The sequence below is a fragment of the Tribolium castaneum genome, chromosome 9 (assembly GCF_031307605.1).
Source record: "Tribolium castaneum strain GA2 chromosome 9, icTriCast1.1, whole genome shotgun sequence".
Lineage (NCBI taxonomy): Eukaryota > Metazoa > Arthropoda > Insecta > Coleoptera > Tenebrionidae > Tribolium > Tribolium castaneum.
The window spans coordinates 696,488-713,945 of record NC_087402.1 but is presented as its reverse complement, the minus strand read 5'-3'; the positions used below and the strand labels follow the sequence as shown (position 1 = coordinate 713,945).

The 17,458-nt window shown below is 38.0% G+C and overlaps 6 protein-coding genes across 8 annotated transcripts; 3 read left to right on the top strand and 3 right to left on the bottom strand.

Moving 5' to 3' along the window:
- The first annotated feature begins 23 nt into the window (after positions 1 to 23).
- On the top strand, positions 24 to 2,260 carry CCDC53 (Coiled-coil domain containing 53). Its single transcript, XM_968561.5, has 4 exons — positions 24 to 205; positions 266 to 430; positions 502 to 740; positions 791 to 2,260. Exons 1-4 carry the CDS (start codon positions 155 to 157, stop codon positions 831 to 833), a joined length of 498 nt encoding a protein of 165 aa, XP_973654.2. The 5' UTR covers positions 24 to 154; the 3' UTR covers positions 834 to 2,260.
- Positions 875 to 1,579, bottom strand: RpL36A (Ribosomal protein L36A). The gene is made up of 3 exons (XM_968530.4): positions 1,440 to 1,579; positions 1,098 to 1,271; positions 875 to 1,051 (listed from the first exon to the last, which is right to left on the bottom strand). The coding sequence occupies exons 1-3, from the start codon at positions 1,440 to 1,442 to the stop codon at positions 914 to 916; spliced, it is 315 nt and encodes a 104-aa protein (XP_973623.1). The 5' UTR covers positions 1,443 to 1,579; the 3' UTR covers positions 875 to 913.
- LOC107397762 (acidic leucine-rich nuclear phosphoprotein 32 family member B) lies at positions 2,052 to 5,812 on the top strand. Its single transcript, XM_015979114.2, has 3 exons — positions 2,052 to 2,259; positions 4,460 to 4,619; positions 4,672 to 5,812. The coding sequence occupies exons 1-3, from the start codon at positions 2,155 to 2,157 to the stop codon at positions 4,731 to 4,733; spliced, it is 327 nt and encodes a 108-aa protein (XP_015834600.1). The 5' UTR covers positions 2,052 to 2,154; the 3' UTR covers positions 4,734 to 5,812.
- Positions 5,813 to 5,848: 36 nt separating this feature from the next.
- On the bottom strand, positions 5,849 to 8,349 carry LOC662367 (serine/threonine-protein kinase 33). 3 transcript variants are annotated; one of them, XM_008193422.3, is made up of 7 exons: positions 8,100 to 8,346; positions 7,875 to 8,054; positions 7,594 to 7,831; positions 7,374 to 7,547; positions 6,991 to 7,325; positions 6,079 to 6,194; positions 5,849 to 6,032 (listed from the first exon to the last, which is right to left on the bottom strand). In XM_008193422.3, the coding sequence occupies exons 1-7, from the start codon at positions 8,190 to 8,192 to the stop codon at positions 5,933 to 5,935; spliced, it is 1,236 nt and encodes a 411-aa protein (XP_008191644.2). In that variant the 5' UTR covers positions 8,193 to 8,346; the 3' UTR covers positions 5,849 to 5,932. The 3 variants fall into 3 exon arrangements, with proteins under 3 accessions (XP_008191644.2, XP_008191646.2, XP_064215004.1); XM_008193424.3 differs by having other exon boundaries at positions 7,875 to 8,051; XM_064358934.1 differs by lacking the exon at positions 5,849 to 6,032 and having other exon boundaries at positions 6,109 to 6,234; positions 8,100 to 8,349.
- A 680-nt stretch (positions 8,350 to 9,029) lies between these two features.
- mlt (mulet) lies at positions 9,030 to 14,318 on the top strand. The gene is made up of 7 exons (XM_968430.5): positions 9,030 to 9,182; positions 9,235 to 9,305; positions 12,407 to 12,665; positions 12,718 to 13,386; positions 13,443 to 13,627; positions 13,673 to 13,904; positions 13,949 to 14,318. The coding sequence occupies exons 3-7, from the start codon at positions 12,414 to 12,416 to the stop codon at positions 14,051 to 14,053; spliced, it is 1,443 nt and encodes a 480-aa protein (XP_973523.2). The 5' UTR covers positions 9,030 to 9,182; positions 9,235 to 9,305; positions 12,407 to 12,413; the 3' UTR covers positions 14,054 to 14,318.
- On the bottom strand, positions 14,297 to 17,278 carry Grp170 (Grp170 co-chaperone). The gene is made up of 2 exons (XM_968397.4): positions 17,127 to 17,278; positions 14,297 to 17,032 (listed from the first exon to the last, which is right to left on the bottom strand). Exon 2 carries the CDS (start codon positions 17,025 to 17,027, stop codon positions 14,409 to 14,411), a length of 2,619 nt encoding a protein of 872 aa, XP_973490.1. The 5' UTR covers positions 17,028 to 17,032; positions 17,127 to 17,278; the 3' UTR covers positions 14,297 to 14,408.
- Positions 17,279 to 17,458: the final 180 nt, after the last annotated feature.

The following is a 17,458-nucleotide window of genomic DNA, read 5'->3' as shown; positions in this document are numbered from 1 at the left end:
CGATCCTTTCGCCACAATCTAACCTCAAACGTCACTTTTGACAGCTGTCACTCAGGTTCTTTGTGTCCCTTTGGAGCCAATTAATTCAATAAACTTGTGCCGATGCCTTGATTCCCCCTAATTTTGAGTGTTTTTCACTCAGATAATGTAAATAATGCAAGTGAACGACCTTTCCTCAATTGATCCAAATGTGGATTACACGCAGGTAAGTCTTTGAAAAAAGCGACCCATTCGAGCAACAATCACGTCCAACTTCTCCACTTAGATTTTACCCATTCAACAAAAGCGCACGATTGCTTTTATCAATCATTTCGTAATGAATACGGTGTCGTTTTTAAACCATTTTGCACAGTCGTGTGAATCGCGTTTGATGGAATTCGAGTACAAACTGCAAGAAGTTGAGGCTTCTTTACTTATACTTGAGTCGCAAGTAAGTATTGAACAATGCTAGAATGCCTTAAGTTCCGATTATTTGGCGCAAAAGTGAGTCGGTTGTGTTAGTTAGGTTCAATTGCGCATTTAGAAGAAAACACTGCAAAGGACTCGCCTAAACAAAACGATTTAGATCTGCCTCCTGTTAAAGACGAGGAGACGCAAATTGAAAAAAATGTAGAGGTAGAGCCTGATGTTGCGTCAGACCCGCGATATCAACGCTTTTTCAAAATGTTGCAATTTGGGGTTCCCCCAGCTGCTGTCAAGCTGAAAATGCAAACAGAGGGACTTGACCCTTGCATATTGGAGTAAGTACTACTATCACTGGCGAATCAGCAACACGTCCGTTATTTTTTAGTTCCAAATCAACTGATACGCAAGACAGTTCCTCGGTTAATTAATTGTGTTAAAAAAACATTGTTAAAAGTATAAATAAAACACGTTATGAATTTTTACAAAATGTGTTTATTTAGTCAAACAATTAGAACTGAATCATTTGTCCCTTGCGCTTCTTGTCGCCACCCAATTCAAAGTGCTTGCAGCGTTTCAAGGGAATCTGTTTCCTATATTTACATTCAGTGCATTCCATCCTGAGCACGATTTTCTTGGTGGTTTTAGCCTAAAAACACACAATAGCCCCACACTCAAAGTAGGTAAAAAAATACCTTCTTCCTGAAGATGGGCTTGGTTTGTCCACCGAAACCTTGCTGCTTCCTGTCGTAACGTCTCCTACCTTGCGAAGCGTGACGTTCCTTGGACTTTTTGTATTGGGTGACTTTGTGCAACTTGTGCACCTTGCATTTCTTGCAGAAGGTGCGCCTCTGCTTCGGGACGTTAACCTAAAAACAATGACATAACCCCACAATTCATCAAACGTCCTCAAAACGCGAAAATAAACAGGAATGTGCCCTTCCAAGGACGCCAAATGCACGAATTCGCTAAATTTTCGGTAATTCAAAGGCCGATTATTGCGATTTTTTGAGATATTTGATTGAAAACCTGCTTACCATCTTGGGATTTTCTTTATTGCAAAAAAAAGAGAGAGATGCAACGTGTCACACTATGCGCATGCGTCGTTTACATTGGCGCGAATTTTGAATTGCTATATTGGATGAAAGATAGAAAAGTGTTTCGTTATAAGTTTATAGAGTTTTAATTCGTTTCACGTGGTCGCAAGGAAAAATAGAAGAAAAAGTTTTTAAGACGCATTTTTGCGGCCACAAGGGAAAGGCGTTTTAATTAGTGGGTAACAAGTCGTGCCGAATAGTTCCCTTTTAAATTGAGTCAATAATCGGCTGTTTTTCTGCATAATAATAAAATGAATGTGATTGTGGAGGGAAATTTTTTGAAGAGCGCCCCTGGCGGTGGCATACTCAAACCACGTTTTTAATCTCGGTCCGGTTCGTAAAACTCAATCCGTGCTCTCGGAACCCTCATGAGCAAACACCTTGCAATTAATTTCATAAAATCTGGCGCACGTTTTTTGGGTCCGAGACACCGAAAAAGCTTGGAATTTGTTGTCTTTTGGTTTTTGGCGGTTGGTGTGAATAAATAGTTTAGGGAGTCGAAAGCCGGTCACTCGTCCAAGTCCGGGGCCGATCGGTTTGAGCGGCGCCATCTTAATTTTTGAACAAAGCTAACGAGTAGCCGGTCAGTAGTGTTCAACGTTGGTGAACGTCACTTTTCGATAAAGCGTGAAACCCACACAGGAATATAAACAAAATGAGTTCGAAAGAAAATAACGAAGTTGCTGTCGAAAAAATCGACAACGACAAAAGTGCGCCCGACGCCAAATGCGAGTTAAAAGGCACGAAGCGAGCGGCGGAGGTGAGTTCGACTGTTTCTTTCGCATTTACGCTGCTTTGCGATAAGGTCACATGGCCGTTGGATGTTGTGGTCGGGATTTTCGCGTGGAAAACGCGCGGAAACGCCGTTTTCACGCGTTTTCCGCGGGATGGTTGCCATGTGAACGGGGCTTTTTCCCGGCGCGGAGGCGGCTTTGCGACAATACGATGCTAAATTTGTTGTTGCCATGGTGTTTTCGACTGTTTTTCATTATGGCATGCGGTGTAAACACGCTTGGAAAGCATCCCGCCATATACAATGGACCCCGGGTTGAGGCTAGCATCGCTTGCTCGATTCAATATGGCGAAATCAATAGCAACTTGGAGGCGTCCTCGTGCGAGGCTAGATGCCACACTAATATTTTAATAACATCGGATTCTAGAAAGATTTCCGCGTGCGAGTTGACGATTTCGTTGCAAATTTCACGATAACCCGGAGATTGACCACTTTGGTCCGGTTTTTCAATGCAAAGCGTCTCATAAAGCTCGCTGGAATCAACAGAGTTGGACATTTTTGATGCTACGCTAACGAGTGGCAAAGATTAAGATCCATCATGGATCAGAATTGTGAATGAAAAGAGCGTTTTTAGTTAGTTTGCTTGTTTATTTCCATTTTCTCGAGCAAGTCGTGGTAGCCATGCTTTCCGCGGCCCACTTGGCGATTTTCTGATCTGACGTATTTTATTTCTCGGAGAAATTTTCCCGCCATTGTCCTTGACGCATTTGAATTTATTTTTGTATTGTATTAAACTTTATTAATTGTTTTTCTTATCAAACGAGATTATCGAACGGTTTTGCAAAAATTCACCCGACATCAAATTGTTTACAAAAATTGCAAACTTTATTTTATTATAATTATCAAGAATTGTCATCTTTATTATATTTAACCTTGTGCCACAGTAGAAATATACTTTCGAGTTAGAAATTAATGTTTACCACTTTTCTAATTTCAATTTGAAAAAAATTATACAGTGAAACTTCAGTGACTCGGCTGTCGGCAAGAAAATTGAAAAAAAAAGTTTTAATAAGCAGTATATTTTTCAACAAAAAATTAATTTGACGGTAAATAAACAACTGTAAAATTTGAGGAGAAGTAACTTTTTATGAAAAAATTGTATAACTTCCTTATAAGATATCTCTCACATTCTTTTATAATTACTTAGGTCTTTTTCTATTTAGTTCGTGATTTCGAGAATAATTTATTTAGTTCTATTTTTACAACACTGTTTCATGCGAATTTTTGTTTATCACAGTTGCTCCAATGATTTCTTAACAATGTTGTAATCTATTTCTGTTGACTGTCCAAAATTTTTGTGTAAGTGTTATTCTTAAGTAAAAATATTTTTTTCTTTATTTATAAATACAAATATGTATTATTTCTTATGTCGTTTTAAGACAAACAACGAGTAAATGTTAAGGAAAAGTTTGTCTGTTCGAGTTATAAAATAAAAAATATTAGGATTTTGTTGCTTTCATACTACGGAAGTCAGTTATTTGAGTTATCGAAGAACGACTTATCAAAGTTCGACTGTATTACTTAAAGAAAAAAACTAATGACTGCTTTTTGTTTGCTGTTAAGAGACAACAGCGATAAAGCCTGAGTCTTCACAAAGAATATTAAAGTAAAATTACATACAAAACATCACACTTTAGTCATAAATGCACCTCCCAGCATTGTTATTTTTCAATACACGAGCACTTGTTGCATATTTTAACTCGTCTTTAGTTCGCATTTTCAAATGCAAGTGTGTCAAATTAAAAAAAAATACGATACGTGTTCTTACATTTATAAGTAAAGAAACGAGTATAATGTTGTTACCATAATTTATTTACTAAACTAACCTTATCTGAGACAGCGCGCTTGTTTACAGTGATGCTAGGTTGAAGAACCGAACAGAAAATTCATAAAACTACATTTTTAATTGTTGTCCATTACCGCTCGAATATGTTAGAGTAACAGTAAATTAAGTTTTAATTGGGTCGTTAATTCTGTGCGCAACACGATCTGATTCAAGATAACTGAAAATTTCAGTTTCATAATGTAATATCTAATTTAATTCAGACGTTGGCACAATATTAGTAATTTTTTTACGGCGAAAACAAATGATAACTCCACTAAAAAATGATTTCGCCACTCGCTGTGTTATCAGAAGCTTGTGTCGTAAGACAATGTTTGATTGTAGGAAAAAACGGAGGAGGTAAAAAAGGCGCGAAAAGAGGAGAACGGTGCGGGTTCCGAGGGCGAAGAGCTGGATGAAGAGGAGGAGGAGGGTGTTGAAGGAGAGGAAGACGACGATGAAGAAGAGCTCCCTGAAGGCGACGACGAGGAGCTGGAAGGCGATGGTATTTTCGGTGATAAAATTTTATAGTAGTTGTTAATGCGTGTTTTGTTTAGACGATGACGAGGAGGATGTAGAGGGTGAAGAAGGGGTAGACGAAGAGGAAGACGACGCATAATGGAGCAGGTGGTCGCGTAACCACTGTGCAACATGTGACGGACTTTTTCTCAGCGCAAAGTCTCGAGCTACTTTGTGGCCAAACTAATTTTTAATTAAGTTTTACAAAAAAAATCAGTAATTCAGTTTTAAATCAAGTGCGTTTCATGCTAGCCATACCTCGAACCGTTGTTATATGTCACTGTTAGTAGCGCCACCTAGAAGCAGGATCTTCTACATTCGGCCACAGGCTACCTCGCGACCTTTGCTTGAGCAAGAACTGTTCAGTGACCGTGTGTGAACTGCGTGTAATCCGCGGTACCTGACTCTTCTAACTTATTACTACGTATCCCTTCAATTTGTAAAAAAATTGTCCAATTTATGTAAAAATAGGTATAAATTTTAGATTAAGTTTGTCTCTGAATACAGTGTCTTTTTTTTATTGATTAATTAAATACTTGTACAAAAAATGTTTTTTGAAGATGTCGCTGAACCCGCCGCGGCTTTCGGTGCGAAAGCCTTCAAAAAATGTACTTCTATTTGGGAACGACCGTTATTGTGTAATGGTTGTACCAGTCTGTCGAGCGCAGAAGGGCAATAAGGTGTTAGGCTAACATAGAACTTAGCGAAATATGTTTTTAGATCCGTGTGTTTGACTATACATGTATGATTTTTTTATGAGAGTATTTAAAAATACGGTTTTAATAACGCGGTGCTAGTCGTCGCCTCTTGTACACTGCCAAATTCTCACTGTAAATTGCATGGATAACTCTGCCACTTTTGTCAAGTTACGAAGCCAATCCGTCACAATTCTCGCTAGCGTCGCATTTTCATTTTTCTATTTTTTTAAATTTCGTCGTAACGTGACAAAAGTCTTAAGGCTGGGTTCTCCGAGCGATTAACCTGAACTATTTGGCTGAACTCATTCCAACCGATTTGTTTGTGACAGCCGGGTGATCGCACTTCACTTCATATTATATTTTTACTACAGAAAAGAAATGTTTGTCTACCTAATAAAAATACGATCTGTAGAAATTGATTTGTAACAGTGTTGTATGATTTTTGAGTGACCTATAAACGATGGATACAACTTGTTTCATACCACTTTGTTTTATTCAAGCCAATCAAACCAGAGTCTCATTGTAATGTCAACTTTATAGGGTACACAATATGTAAAGTAAACATTATTACACAATAACTAGTCGTTACTTTGCGGCTATTTTAATTCACCCGCTTTTTGCCAGACTGTCCTTTCGGTTTCGCTCTTGTTACTTGTTCCTTTAGACTAGGTTTCTTCGGGTTACTCATCCTCCTACTAGCCCTGAAAAAATCAAGGTAACTACGAAAAACAACCAACTGACACCAACCTGTCAAAATTAATATTAGTTTTTGGTAGATTCATCGCTTGCTTTGTTTGTGACCGGTTGATTTCAATTACGTCGTCTGGAGCCATTACCCAATCAGACACCGCACCTGTTTCCACCTGTTCAAAATATCCCCTGGTAAGACTTCCTTTTCTTACCCTATTAACCAAGTGCCCTCTGGTGAACGATTTTTTTTTTCAATTTTAAACAAAATAATACACTTCGACTTACAAATTGACCACCAGAGGACGCAACTTTTCATCCTTTCTACTACCCTTGTTTTGTTTTTTTATCATATTCACAAGAAAAAGACAAAAGCCGATTACGCTGATGTTATTATCACAATCGAAAGAAAAACTACCTCGAAAAACATTATGTTACAATGCTCGAAAATTTATTTTGCGGCAAATATGAGTATTTGAATTAAAAAAATGTTTCTCACTTATAAAATGATCTAAGTTTAGACTTTTATGAAAAACAGGCATCCTTATTAACGTCAGATTATGTAAATCTGTCCCCAGTTTTGTTCTACAGTTCGTAATTTTAAAAATGAACTAAATACACTCCTCTTTTTTAGTTAATTAATATCTATTTCAGAGCAGAAAAAAGCAAAGATTTGATTTTCTTTAAAAAAAAATATATTTTGGAACGATACTAACAGATTTTCATAAAAAAAATGAGATAAAAATTTATGTGACTGTTGACAATTACCGTAGAATGTCTGACTAATAAAAATCAATCGATTTTTTTTTAATTTATAAACTTACTCAGATTGATTTTGGGGTTTATTTACCTAAAGCTGACCAAATGAACACCTCTTAAAATTCAGAAAAAAATTTTTGTATATTCTACAACATTACGACACTCGGCTCCGCCTCGTGCGCTAAACTCGCTTAATAGATCAATCAAAATTACCGTCATTTCCGACTTCCACTCCTTCATCTTATCCATAATATTGTAATGCATCGTCCTGGACATTTTCTTGGACAAAATCCAGGGATGTTGCAAAACCTCCGTCGCCCGTATGCGTTTGACTGGATCTTTGACCAACAACAACAAAATCAAATCTTCGACTTCTTGCGACAATTTCGCATCAAATTTAGGCGATTGTGTGCAAATTTTCACTTGGATTTCTTTTTCGGTTTTGCCATAAAATGGAAATTTCCCAATCACTAGCATGTAGAGAATCACACCAATTGACCACATGTCACACATTTGACTGTACGACCTGAAGGTAATCATTTCAGGCGCTTTAAATAATTCGTTAGAACAAAAATAAAAGACAAGGGTTCAAGTACCCATGTAATAAATCGTTCCGCAAAATTCGTGCAACATGCTTTCGATGCCTTTGCCCGACTTGACGATGCTGCTCAAGCCAAAGTCGGTTAGTTTGATGTAGTATTCGTCGGTTGGGTCGAGCGGGTTTTCCCCGAGTAGAATATTTTCCAACTTCAAGTCTCTATGAACGATTTCTATAACGCTTGATTGTGATTACAATTGGCGGGGTTACCGAGTTACCGTATTTGTGCAAATACGCCACAGCATCGACCAGTTCCGAAATTATCTTCTTGGCGATTTTTTCAGCAAAGGGCTTGCGCTCGTTGTAGATTTTTGCGAAATCGGCGTGACAACGCTCAAACACCAGGTACATTTTTTTCGGAGATTCGAAAATCTTGTCAAGGTAGATTATATGAGGGTGGTGGATTAATTTCAAGATTTGTATTTCCTGCTCCACCATTTTTATCCGATCACCGGCCTTAAAGACAATTACTTAACGATAACAGCTTGTAATAACTTACTGTTGATTTGGAGATGAGTTTCATCGCCCATTGTTTATTGTTGCTTTTTTCGCGCACTGCCATTACGATGCCAAATCCGCCTTCGCCGATTTTTTCCCCAAAATCGTACCAAACTTTCAGTTCGTTCATTTCGGAGATTTTTGTGTGTGGGATATTGCGTACTTTTAGGCCATAGTGCTGCTAAATAATGTTCAATTTTTACGTGAAAACTTACAATTTTGGTACCGTTTTTGTGAATTCGTCTTGTAACAACATTTGGAGAGGGTCCGTATTGACTGCAACGTGAACCATTTCAGGACATTCACGGTCAAATGACATGCTTGAAGTTGGTTTAGTTTGAGTTTGAGAGAAATTCGGTGGTGGAATGAACTTTAACTGCTTCCATTGGAGTTTTTGAGAGAGATTAGACAAACAATGAATTTTTGACGTTTGGGCGAAACTGACGGAATGCCACGTCAAATTGCAAACAGCGAGGTTTTCGCAAAAAACAGGGACTATTATTTCATTTTTTTAATTCTTCGGCAATTTGGAAAATGTTATTTTTGAAATTTGACCAAATTAGGTGATTTTTTTGCTCAGTTATTTAGCTAAGAAACTCAAAGGTTTGAAGAAAGTAGGAATAACTTTTTTCCACCAAATTTTCTCATTTTTTAGCTTGTTTTAGACAAAATTTTGCTCAGAAACTATCGAATTCGAACGAAACAAGGGAAATTTTTCGAGAGAAAAACCTATTTTGGGTAAATTTTCCGAAAAAAACTTAGTTTTTACATCAGCAAGGCTAAGTAGGCTATTATTTTAGCATAATTTGTCGATTTTTAACGAAATTTTGCTAAATAATTGCGTTTCTGTCCGAAGAACGTGTTCAAAAAGGCGGAAAGATAATTTTGCATTTAATTTGGTGATTTTTGGAAATCACAAAGAACGTGTGAATTTTTTTGCGTTTAAATTAAGTCGATAAGTATGCGCTCTGCACTGTCATCGTCTCCATATTCAAATGCACGTTCCGCTGTATCACTGGTTGCCTACATAGCGGTAACAATTGCCGCAAATAAATGAATAAATTGTATGGTTATTTTCCTCACAATAAATGCTTCCAATTCAATCGATTATTGGCTATATTTCAATCGAAAAATTTTTTTTTTATTTTTTAAATAAGGCGGCGCCTCTCAATTTTTTGAAAATCTGTCTGTGACCCGTCATGATTTTCGTCTAAACTAAATTACAGTGAAAAGTAAAAATAATGCCGGAACTGGATCAACTCGTTTAATTAATTAAAAGAAAGCTGTTTGAGTCATTGTTATTATGCAGGTAATTGCCGTTAAATTACGCCATTACGCAACTTTTCCTTTTTTTCTTATAGATAAATTTCCGGATGAAAAGTCCCGAAAATGACTCGGAAAATTTAAATAAACATTGTCCGGCCGTATAAAGGTTAGTGGTGTTTTCCTAATTATTATTAGGGTCGAACTCGACATTCCCATTAGGAAAAGCGTGTTTATACTGTTTCCACTTTCTGACCTAAAAGTGGTGACATTTGCCTATTTTATTATTAAAATGTCAGGCAATAACGTTTGTTACGCTTTGTGAATTTGAAAGCGATCCTCATGCAAACGCAAAAGCGATTGGATTAATTGTAAATAAATTCATAATTTCGGTTGTTTTAGTTATCTTATCAGGGTTTTTAATCTTTGTTCTAATGCCAGTCATTTTCGATAGTGGTAAGACAATAGGCGAAATTAAGGTGAGTTCGCATAAAAAAATTAAAATTCTGGGCACTATTTTGTCGATTTTCAAAAGTAACGTTTTTGGCCAAGTCAGGGTCTAAGAATGCAGAATTTCGTCCCACGCTGTTCTTTGGCCGATTGACGAACGAAAACTCGTACTTTGTGTGTGTTTTTTGTTTAAAAATTTATAAAACTGCATGTTATATCAAACGTTTCAAACCTCGACAAAGGGAAAAAGTTCACGCGGTCAACATCCAAACTTGGAAAGACAGGTTCAACAAGGCCACAAAACTATTTGATTTTTTACAGACAAGCTCGTATGAAATATTTCCATCAACCAACTAAAAAAAACCCGGACATAAAACATAGGGAAAGCTGTGTTATTTCTATTTTTATTGTCAATGGCATTATTTGTCTCAATTCCTCATAATTGTATTACCTCCACCCACTGGAAAGAGGCAATGAACTTTTCCACATCTAAGGTCGTCTCGCACCGAAATCAATATTTGAATCTTGATTTGCTTTAATAATGACAATTGCGCCGATTCTTTTATTTGCAAACAAATGTAAAAAAATCAAGTGGGTGTGTTTTAAGGTGAATCCCCTTTTGTAATAAGCGACGAAGCGAAACTGCGCATCAGACAAAGACTTTAATTAATTCTCTATAAACATAATTAAAAGACGCACTTCTATGGCATCATGTGTTTATTCCATTTTTTTATCTCTATGTGTGTCATTTAAACATTGTTAAAATAATTGACTGTGGCCAAGGTTAACATGATTTTGGATGGACGAAAGTATTATTATCTATAAATTTATATTTTATCGTAAAATGTATTAAAACATACTTGAACTAGATGTTTAATCAGTGCCATCAAAAATGTTGTATATTTCCTATTGTTTTATGTCGAAATAAAATTTATTACGTTTTTGTTTATTTCCTCCTCCTCCTCCACGTGGCTAACCTTGATGGAAACATTCCTTCAAGTCTGGATTGCAGAAATCGTGAAGGAACTAGGATTTTGCTCATTTTTATCAATTAATAATTAGTTCGGAATTTCCAAATGCTTTTTTTTTAAGAAAAAAATTTTGTTCAAATAAAATATAAGTGAACATGCAGGGTGTTTCATCTAAGATTGTTATTTGTTTCGTTTGTTGTTTAAATTTTCCGTAAAATTTTCTTTAATAAAGCGAAAACAATCCAGTGAGTGAGTTACACAAGAAAATCGAATTATTTTTTAAACATATTACAGAAAATTTGTGAAATATATATTATTTTTAATATTTTCTTGTTTTTTTTCTTTTGTGGAAAAAACTGACCAACCCTCTGTACGTATATGTACAAAATAATTGCTTTTTTTCTTATCTTGTCTTGAGAAAATGAGTGACTGTAGACTTGAATCATCCTGTATATGGGTCCACAGCCCACTTTGATGTCCATCAAAGTGTGGAAAACCCATGATAATCGAGACGCAATTGTACCATGACAGTACCATATATCCTCCATGGGTGGTGGGATCAGCTGGACGCAATCACAAAGCCAGCTGATCACAAAAACAAAACACAGTCAGCGCGGAGCAGTGACGTGATGTGGTCGCAATCGCGCTGCTGAAAAGCATTTTCAATTTTTTTCTTTTGCGAGTTTTACGTAAAAAGGACTGAAAATTAAGTGCCAATCAAGGATAATTCGTTGCTAAAAAGTGATGTCAATTTTCCAAAACGGATATATCCAGCAATAAAAATAAGGTAGAATAGATATTGACGTCTGGAGTCCTTTGTTTGGCAGGTGGCTCGGTTACAAACGCTGTACTTCGTAACCGATCGGTTTGTTATGTAAACATAATAATATGAACGGATAGCCTTGAGGTGTGCGCGATTTTTTTTCTAAATTGTTTTTTTATTAATTGTTATTTTGGCAAAATTAGTGAAAATATTGCAAAGTTATTCACGCCTCATTTCGATTTTAATAATTCGAAGCAGTTTCTATTTCGTGGTGTGTTGCAAAACCAGGAAGTCGATGGCTCAATAATTACCAGTTACTACCAGTCTACCCATAAAAATTTATTCGAATTTATTAAACGAAATTTCATTAAATACATTTTTCTTGATTATTGCGTGTTTGATAATTTCGGCGCGACCTTCACACATATTTGATAATTTCAAACGTAACAACTTAGTGGGGGCCATCTGTGGCCCATTTACAAATAATCCAAACGTTTATTTTTGGCTTGCTGTTGTGCTGGTTAAGAAATTGCGAACGCGGCGCTGTTGCTGTGCCAAATTAATCAAGAAATACTATCTGATCGCCCACTTGGCCTTTCCAAAAACAACAGTTATTTCTAATAACAGTACCGAATAAAAAAATTTATTTAAATCAAGTAAAACGCGCCCACTTGTGTCTACTTATTAAATTTTTGACCTGAAACTTTCACAAAAACTCTTGATTGTTGTGTCACAAAAGTTTTGGTTTGTTTTCGGACTCGGTGGCCTAAATGTTTGACATTCATTGTCTCGTCGTTGCTATAAATATCGTCTAGTTATGAAATTTTTGTTGCGAAACGCAAGGTTGGCAACATTGACGCCGTCTATACAGGGTGTTTCGTCTAAAACTTCTCAAATTTAGCCGTTTTTTGAACATTTTTGGATTGGCATTTATTGCCAACTCTGGTATTTGTAAAGATTTTTGAAATAATTTTTGCCTTTTTCGAGTTTTTTTGCCAAAATTTTAATCGAACAGAGTGGGAAATTGCTTGCAAATTTAATTCTTTTTTTTTTCAAAAAACTTCAGTGTTGCCAATTCAATTTCAGCACAAAAATGCCTTCGCTCCTCGAAGCCCTCGAACAGAAATACGGCGAAAGTTCAACCGAGTCGGAAGGTTCAGATGACGAAGGCATTTCAGTGGCCATTTTCGTGCCTTGTAAATCCCCTCGAAGTATCGTTCCTTCACTTCTTGTTTTAAACGACTGCGATATTGCAACAGCTGGTGAAAAAGAAGCTCTGGAAGCGAAATGTGCATGTGTTGAAGAATTAGACCTTGCCAAAAACAAGCTCAAAGACTGGCCAGAGGTACAATTAATTTCACAAAAAAAGAGAATTAAAAATTAAAAAAAAATTGTAGGTTTTTGGAATTTTGCAACAAATGCCACGTTTGAAATTCGTAAATTTGAGCTTCAATGAGTTGAACACGCCCTTGAAGAACGTGGAAGTCGACAGGAATTTGCGATGGCAGCAGTTGAGGAATTTAGTCCTGAATTCGACTTACATCGACTGGGAAAGTGTCGATCAAATCCTTGATCATTTGCCCCGTTTGGAAGAATTGCACTTGAGTATGAACGATTATAACGTTGTGAATTTATGCAAGAAAAATTGTGATTGTGGCCGAATTGATAATAAAACGGACAATGAAACTAAATGTTTTTGTCCCACAATTGATTACCGAAAGAAACACAAACATGGAGGTATCCGAAAACTGCACTTTAACGGAAATCCGATTGATAAATGGAGAGAAGTGTGTAAATTGGGTTACGCATTTCCTAATTTAGAATCACTTGTACTTGCCGATTGTCCGATTGAGTCGCTTGATGTTAATGTAGAAAGCGATGATGAGAAATGTAATAGGAATTATGAGCGATCGGAAAGTGAATGTGAGTCGGGGAATAACAAAGAATCGCCACATGATAGTTTCAGAGTTTTGAAATTTTTAAATTTAAATTCGACAAGACTTGCCACTTGGGATGATATCGAACGATTGTCCAAGTTTCCAGCTCTTCACTGCGTCAGAATACAGGTAATACGTGTTATTATTTTTTTGTTTTGTTTAATTGCATCAAGAGTTTTTTAAAGGGTTGTCCGTTGTGGGAGAGCAACGAGTACACCGAACACGAACGCCGCCAACTCCTCATTGCCCGCCTCCCAAATGTGGAGATTTTAAACGGGGGCGGCGTTATCGGAAGTGACGAAAGGGAAGATGCAGAAAGAGCTTTCATTCGCTATTACATGGAAAAACCGGAAAGTGACCGACCGGAAAGGTACAATTAAATGATAATAACAATAAATAATTAACTTACTTGCAGATATTTCGAATTAGTTTCGATTCATGGCAAATTAGATCCGTTAGTAAACGTTGATTTAAGACCGGAAAAACGAGTCAAAGTCACATTTACTTGTGGTTCAAATAGCGAAGTTCGATCGGTGGATGTTTATCGGTCAGTGAGCGATTTGAAAACGAAATTAGAGGCGTTTGCTGGGTTTTCAGCCGCCAAAATGAGGTTGTTTTACGTCGATCAAGACTTGAGGGATATTCAAGTGAGTTTGTTGTTTTTTAATTACTCCTGATAACATGTTATTAGGGCCCGGAGGAAATGAAGTATCCGCATAAGCAGCTCTACAGTTACAACATACAGTCAGGCGATGAGATTATAATTGATTGCAAGAAGAAAATTAACGAAAAGTAAAGTAGTGGCCATAAGATGGATGCGTATATTGTTTTAGAAACTAATTAAGTTTTCAATTAAATATTTTTCTACGTAACAACGTCTTCATTGTCTAGCAGCTGTAGTCTAGTTAAGATTTGTGATATTTGCTGTTTGTTCAGCAAAACTATTGTGAAAATGAAACTGCCATGTAGTTTTTATTTTTCCCATTAATTCGTACTAAAACTGGTGTGTGGTAAATATTGTGAATTAACAAAACTCGAGTAAATAAATTAATATATTTGAATTTTCTACAATAAATTAAACCACCCTCTGGAATGAATCTCGTAACAAAATACAAAAAAGTGTCTGTATCACACAAATTATACAAATTGTTCTAAAGTTCAGTATGTGTATCTTTCTCACTCTCTGTTGGTTTGATATCTTCTGGTGCACTTTCCGTTGTGGTATTCCCCGGAGCCTCAACTGTCTCCTCTTGCTTACTCTCCTCCTTCTTCTCGACTTTCTTCGGCCTCCAGAGCCTATGTTTATTAACTAAATATTTCACTTCGCGATCAATCGCCCCCATCTTTTCCGTAATTGACTTAACCGTCAATTTCACACTTTCATACTTTTTCAATTTATTCTGTTCTTCAATCATTTTACTTTTCCACTCTTCCGTCTCCTTAATTATCTTCTCCAAAGCTTCAACTTCACCATCGGTAAAAACATCACGTTCTGGATTCGTACTCTTAGTCAGATTTTTCGCAACGGTGAGAAACTGACTCGATTGATTCAACATTGTATTTAACGCATTTAAAGCTTCGGGACGTTCGTTATGTTCCCAAACGCGTTTAAACAAATCACTAGTTAGGGTTTTCAAACCGTCCAGTTTTTTCTCATATGTATCTGCATCCGCATCCGAACCATCTTCATACAACCAATCGGAAACCTCCGAACACGATTTTCGAATCGTCTCGACTTCGTCTTGACTAGCCGAAGCTACAAAATCGTCCTCGTCGAGTTTATTTTGCACTTCAATTACAAAACTCTCCAAGTTGTTTAACGCCGTCGCTCGCCGATTCAACTCCTTCTCGACCTTATCCAACTTTGAGAGTTTCTCAAGCGAATCATCGAATTGTTTTTTAGAGAGTGGAGTAATAGTTAGGGGTTTTTGCTTGGTTGTGATTGGCTCCTTGACTGTGATTACTTTCGGTTTGATTTCTGGTTTTGGCACCGTGGTGTTTTTCTGCGGTTCTGTGTCATTTTTAACCGGTTCTTCCCCCGTTTCAGTTTTTTCCTCACCTCCAAACAACTTACTGATAGTGTTACCTAGCTTCGAAAACGTCCCTTCTTCATCCGTCTCACTCACGGTTTTTTCAACAACCAACTCCACATTCACCAAATTTAGAATCCCCGACTCGTCCATCGAGAAATGTGCCTTAATCCCTTTCGTTTCAACATTTTCCCCGCTATTTTTCTTCAACGCTTCGGCCACTCCGACCAGACTAACTTCAGTCAAGTTGACTTGACCAACATTTGCAATTTCATTGGGCGGCAAATAATCCAAATCGGCGTAATTCACTTCGAAGTTAAAATCATCATTGTATTTATTAAACGTGATGATTTTCTTCTGTGGATAGGGGTTCATTAAACTGAACAACGTCCGTTTGACCTGTTTGACACCTTCGGGGGTTTCCCGCTCGAAAACCACCTGAATCGGGTAAAGTACCGCATCGCGGGTCAAAAATTTCTTGACTTGAAAGCCGGTACTTAAATCTGCCGCTTTGTAAACCGCCCCCATGGTGGCGGCTTCATCAGTATTCAAATTTTTGGCCAAGTCCTGGCCTACTACCCCTTGCAGTTTTTCCTGTACTTTAGGTACCCGTGTTCCGGCGCCTACTAGCACAACTTGCCCGATTATATCTTTAGTCAAGTGTGCACTTTGCAAGGCCAACTCGACCGGTCTTCCAACCCGCTCAAATAAATCCCCAGCCAACTGTTCAAGCTCGTCACGCGTCACCAAAACTTTAAAATCCTCCTCATCCAACAAACCCTCGATTTGCGCGTAATGTTCGGCGTTAGCCGACAGGATGTTTTTCACCCGACCGGCTTCCTTAAATAACTTAGCCATGGATCTCGCGTTTGCAAAAACATCATTTTTGGTTTTTTTCATTTCGTTAAATTTGCGTGCCAAATGGTCGCGTAACCGTAACTGTATTTCAAGACCGCCAAGTGTTCGGTCAAACCCCACCCCAATCACCGATAATTGTGGGTGCGTTTCAACGAAACCCTTGTCTTTGGTTTTGACCGTTTGGTAGCTGACTAGCGTGGCAGTGGTTGAAGTGGCCCCCATGTCGTAAAACATGACGTATTGCGCCGTCTCATTGAAGTCTTTACTGCGGAAAATGCCGTAGTTGAGTGCCACAGCTGTGTAGTCGTTGATCAGTTGGAGGACTTTAAGACCGGCCAAGTTGGCGGCTTGGAGCAGGGATTTTCGCTCGATTTGGTTGAAATAGCCCGGGACTGTGAGCACGCACTCTTTGATCGGCTGGCGGGCCCCTTGTTCGGCAAACTCCTTGGCTTTGCCCAACAATTGTGCGATCAACTCCTCCGGACTGTAAAAGACGTTATCGTCGTGTTTGAACAGAATCGTGTTACGTTCCGGGTCTTCGACAATTTCGTAATACGGGAAGCGCTCCTTGTACAGCTTAACCAGCGGGTGATTGATGCTTTTCCCCAGCAAGTCGAGCAAATACATGTAGGCGTTTTTGGGGAAGCGCGTGCCTATAGTCTGGGCTTCCTCGCCGAAAGAGCGCACGTTGTCCCGAAAACTGATCACGGCTGGACTTTTGCGCTTCGATTCCTTGTTCAGGGCTATTTCCATCGGGACTCCGGGCGAAACTATCCCGATTTTCATCCATTCGGAGCCCAAATCGACCGACATGACGGCCAGGCTTTCGCACACCGTGGCTAGAGCCAGCAGCGTTGATAAAATTGCAAAAATGAGCCTCATTTTTTCTGGAAACGTGTTAGAATTAGTCGGTGCCGGAAGTTTGAGGTTAGGTCACTTTCGTGACTGGAATGGGGCAAAACTTGGGGTTAATTGGCTCACCTGTGTTGGTTTAAACTTAATCACGATACATTTAAGTTGGGTAGTTGGGAATTGATGAGTTTTTGCGACTTGTTTTGTGGTTAAAATCCACGTCAGTTCTTACATGTGCCAGCTCTTGCGCAGTTGCGTCACAAACAGCTGGTTTAAATCAAGCGATTTGATTACAGTGTGGCGGCTTGGGATTGGTCGGTTCAAGGACTTCATTGTTACTGTTTTAAATAAATAAAACAAAAAGTCCAAATTTTTTGCCCTTCATCTGCCGATATTTTGCAACAATAATTGATTGGGTCCTTGGGTTGGGAGCACCCATTGTTAGGAAAATGCCCACACGA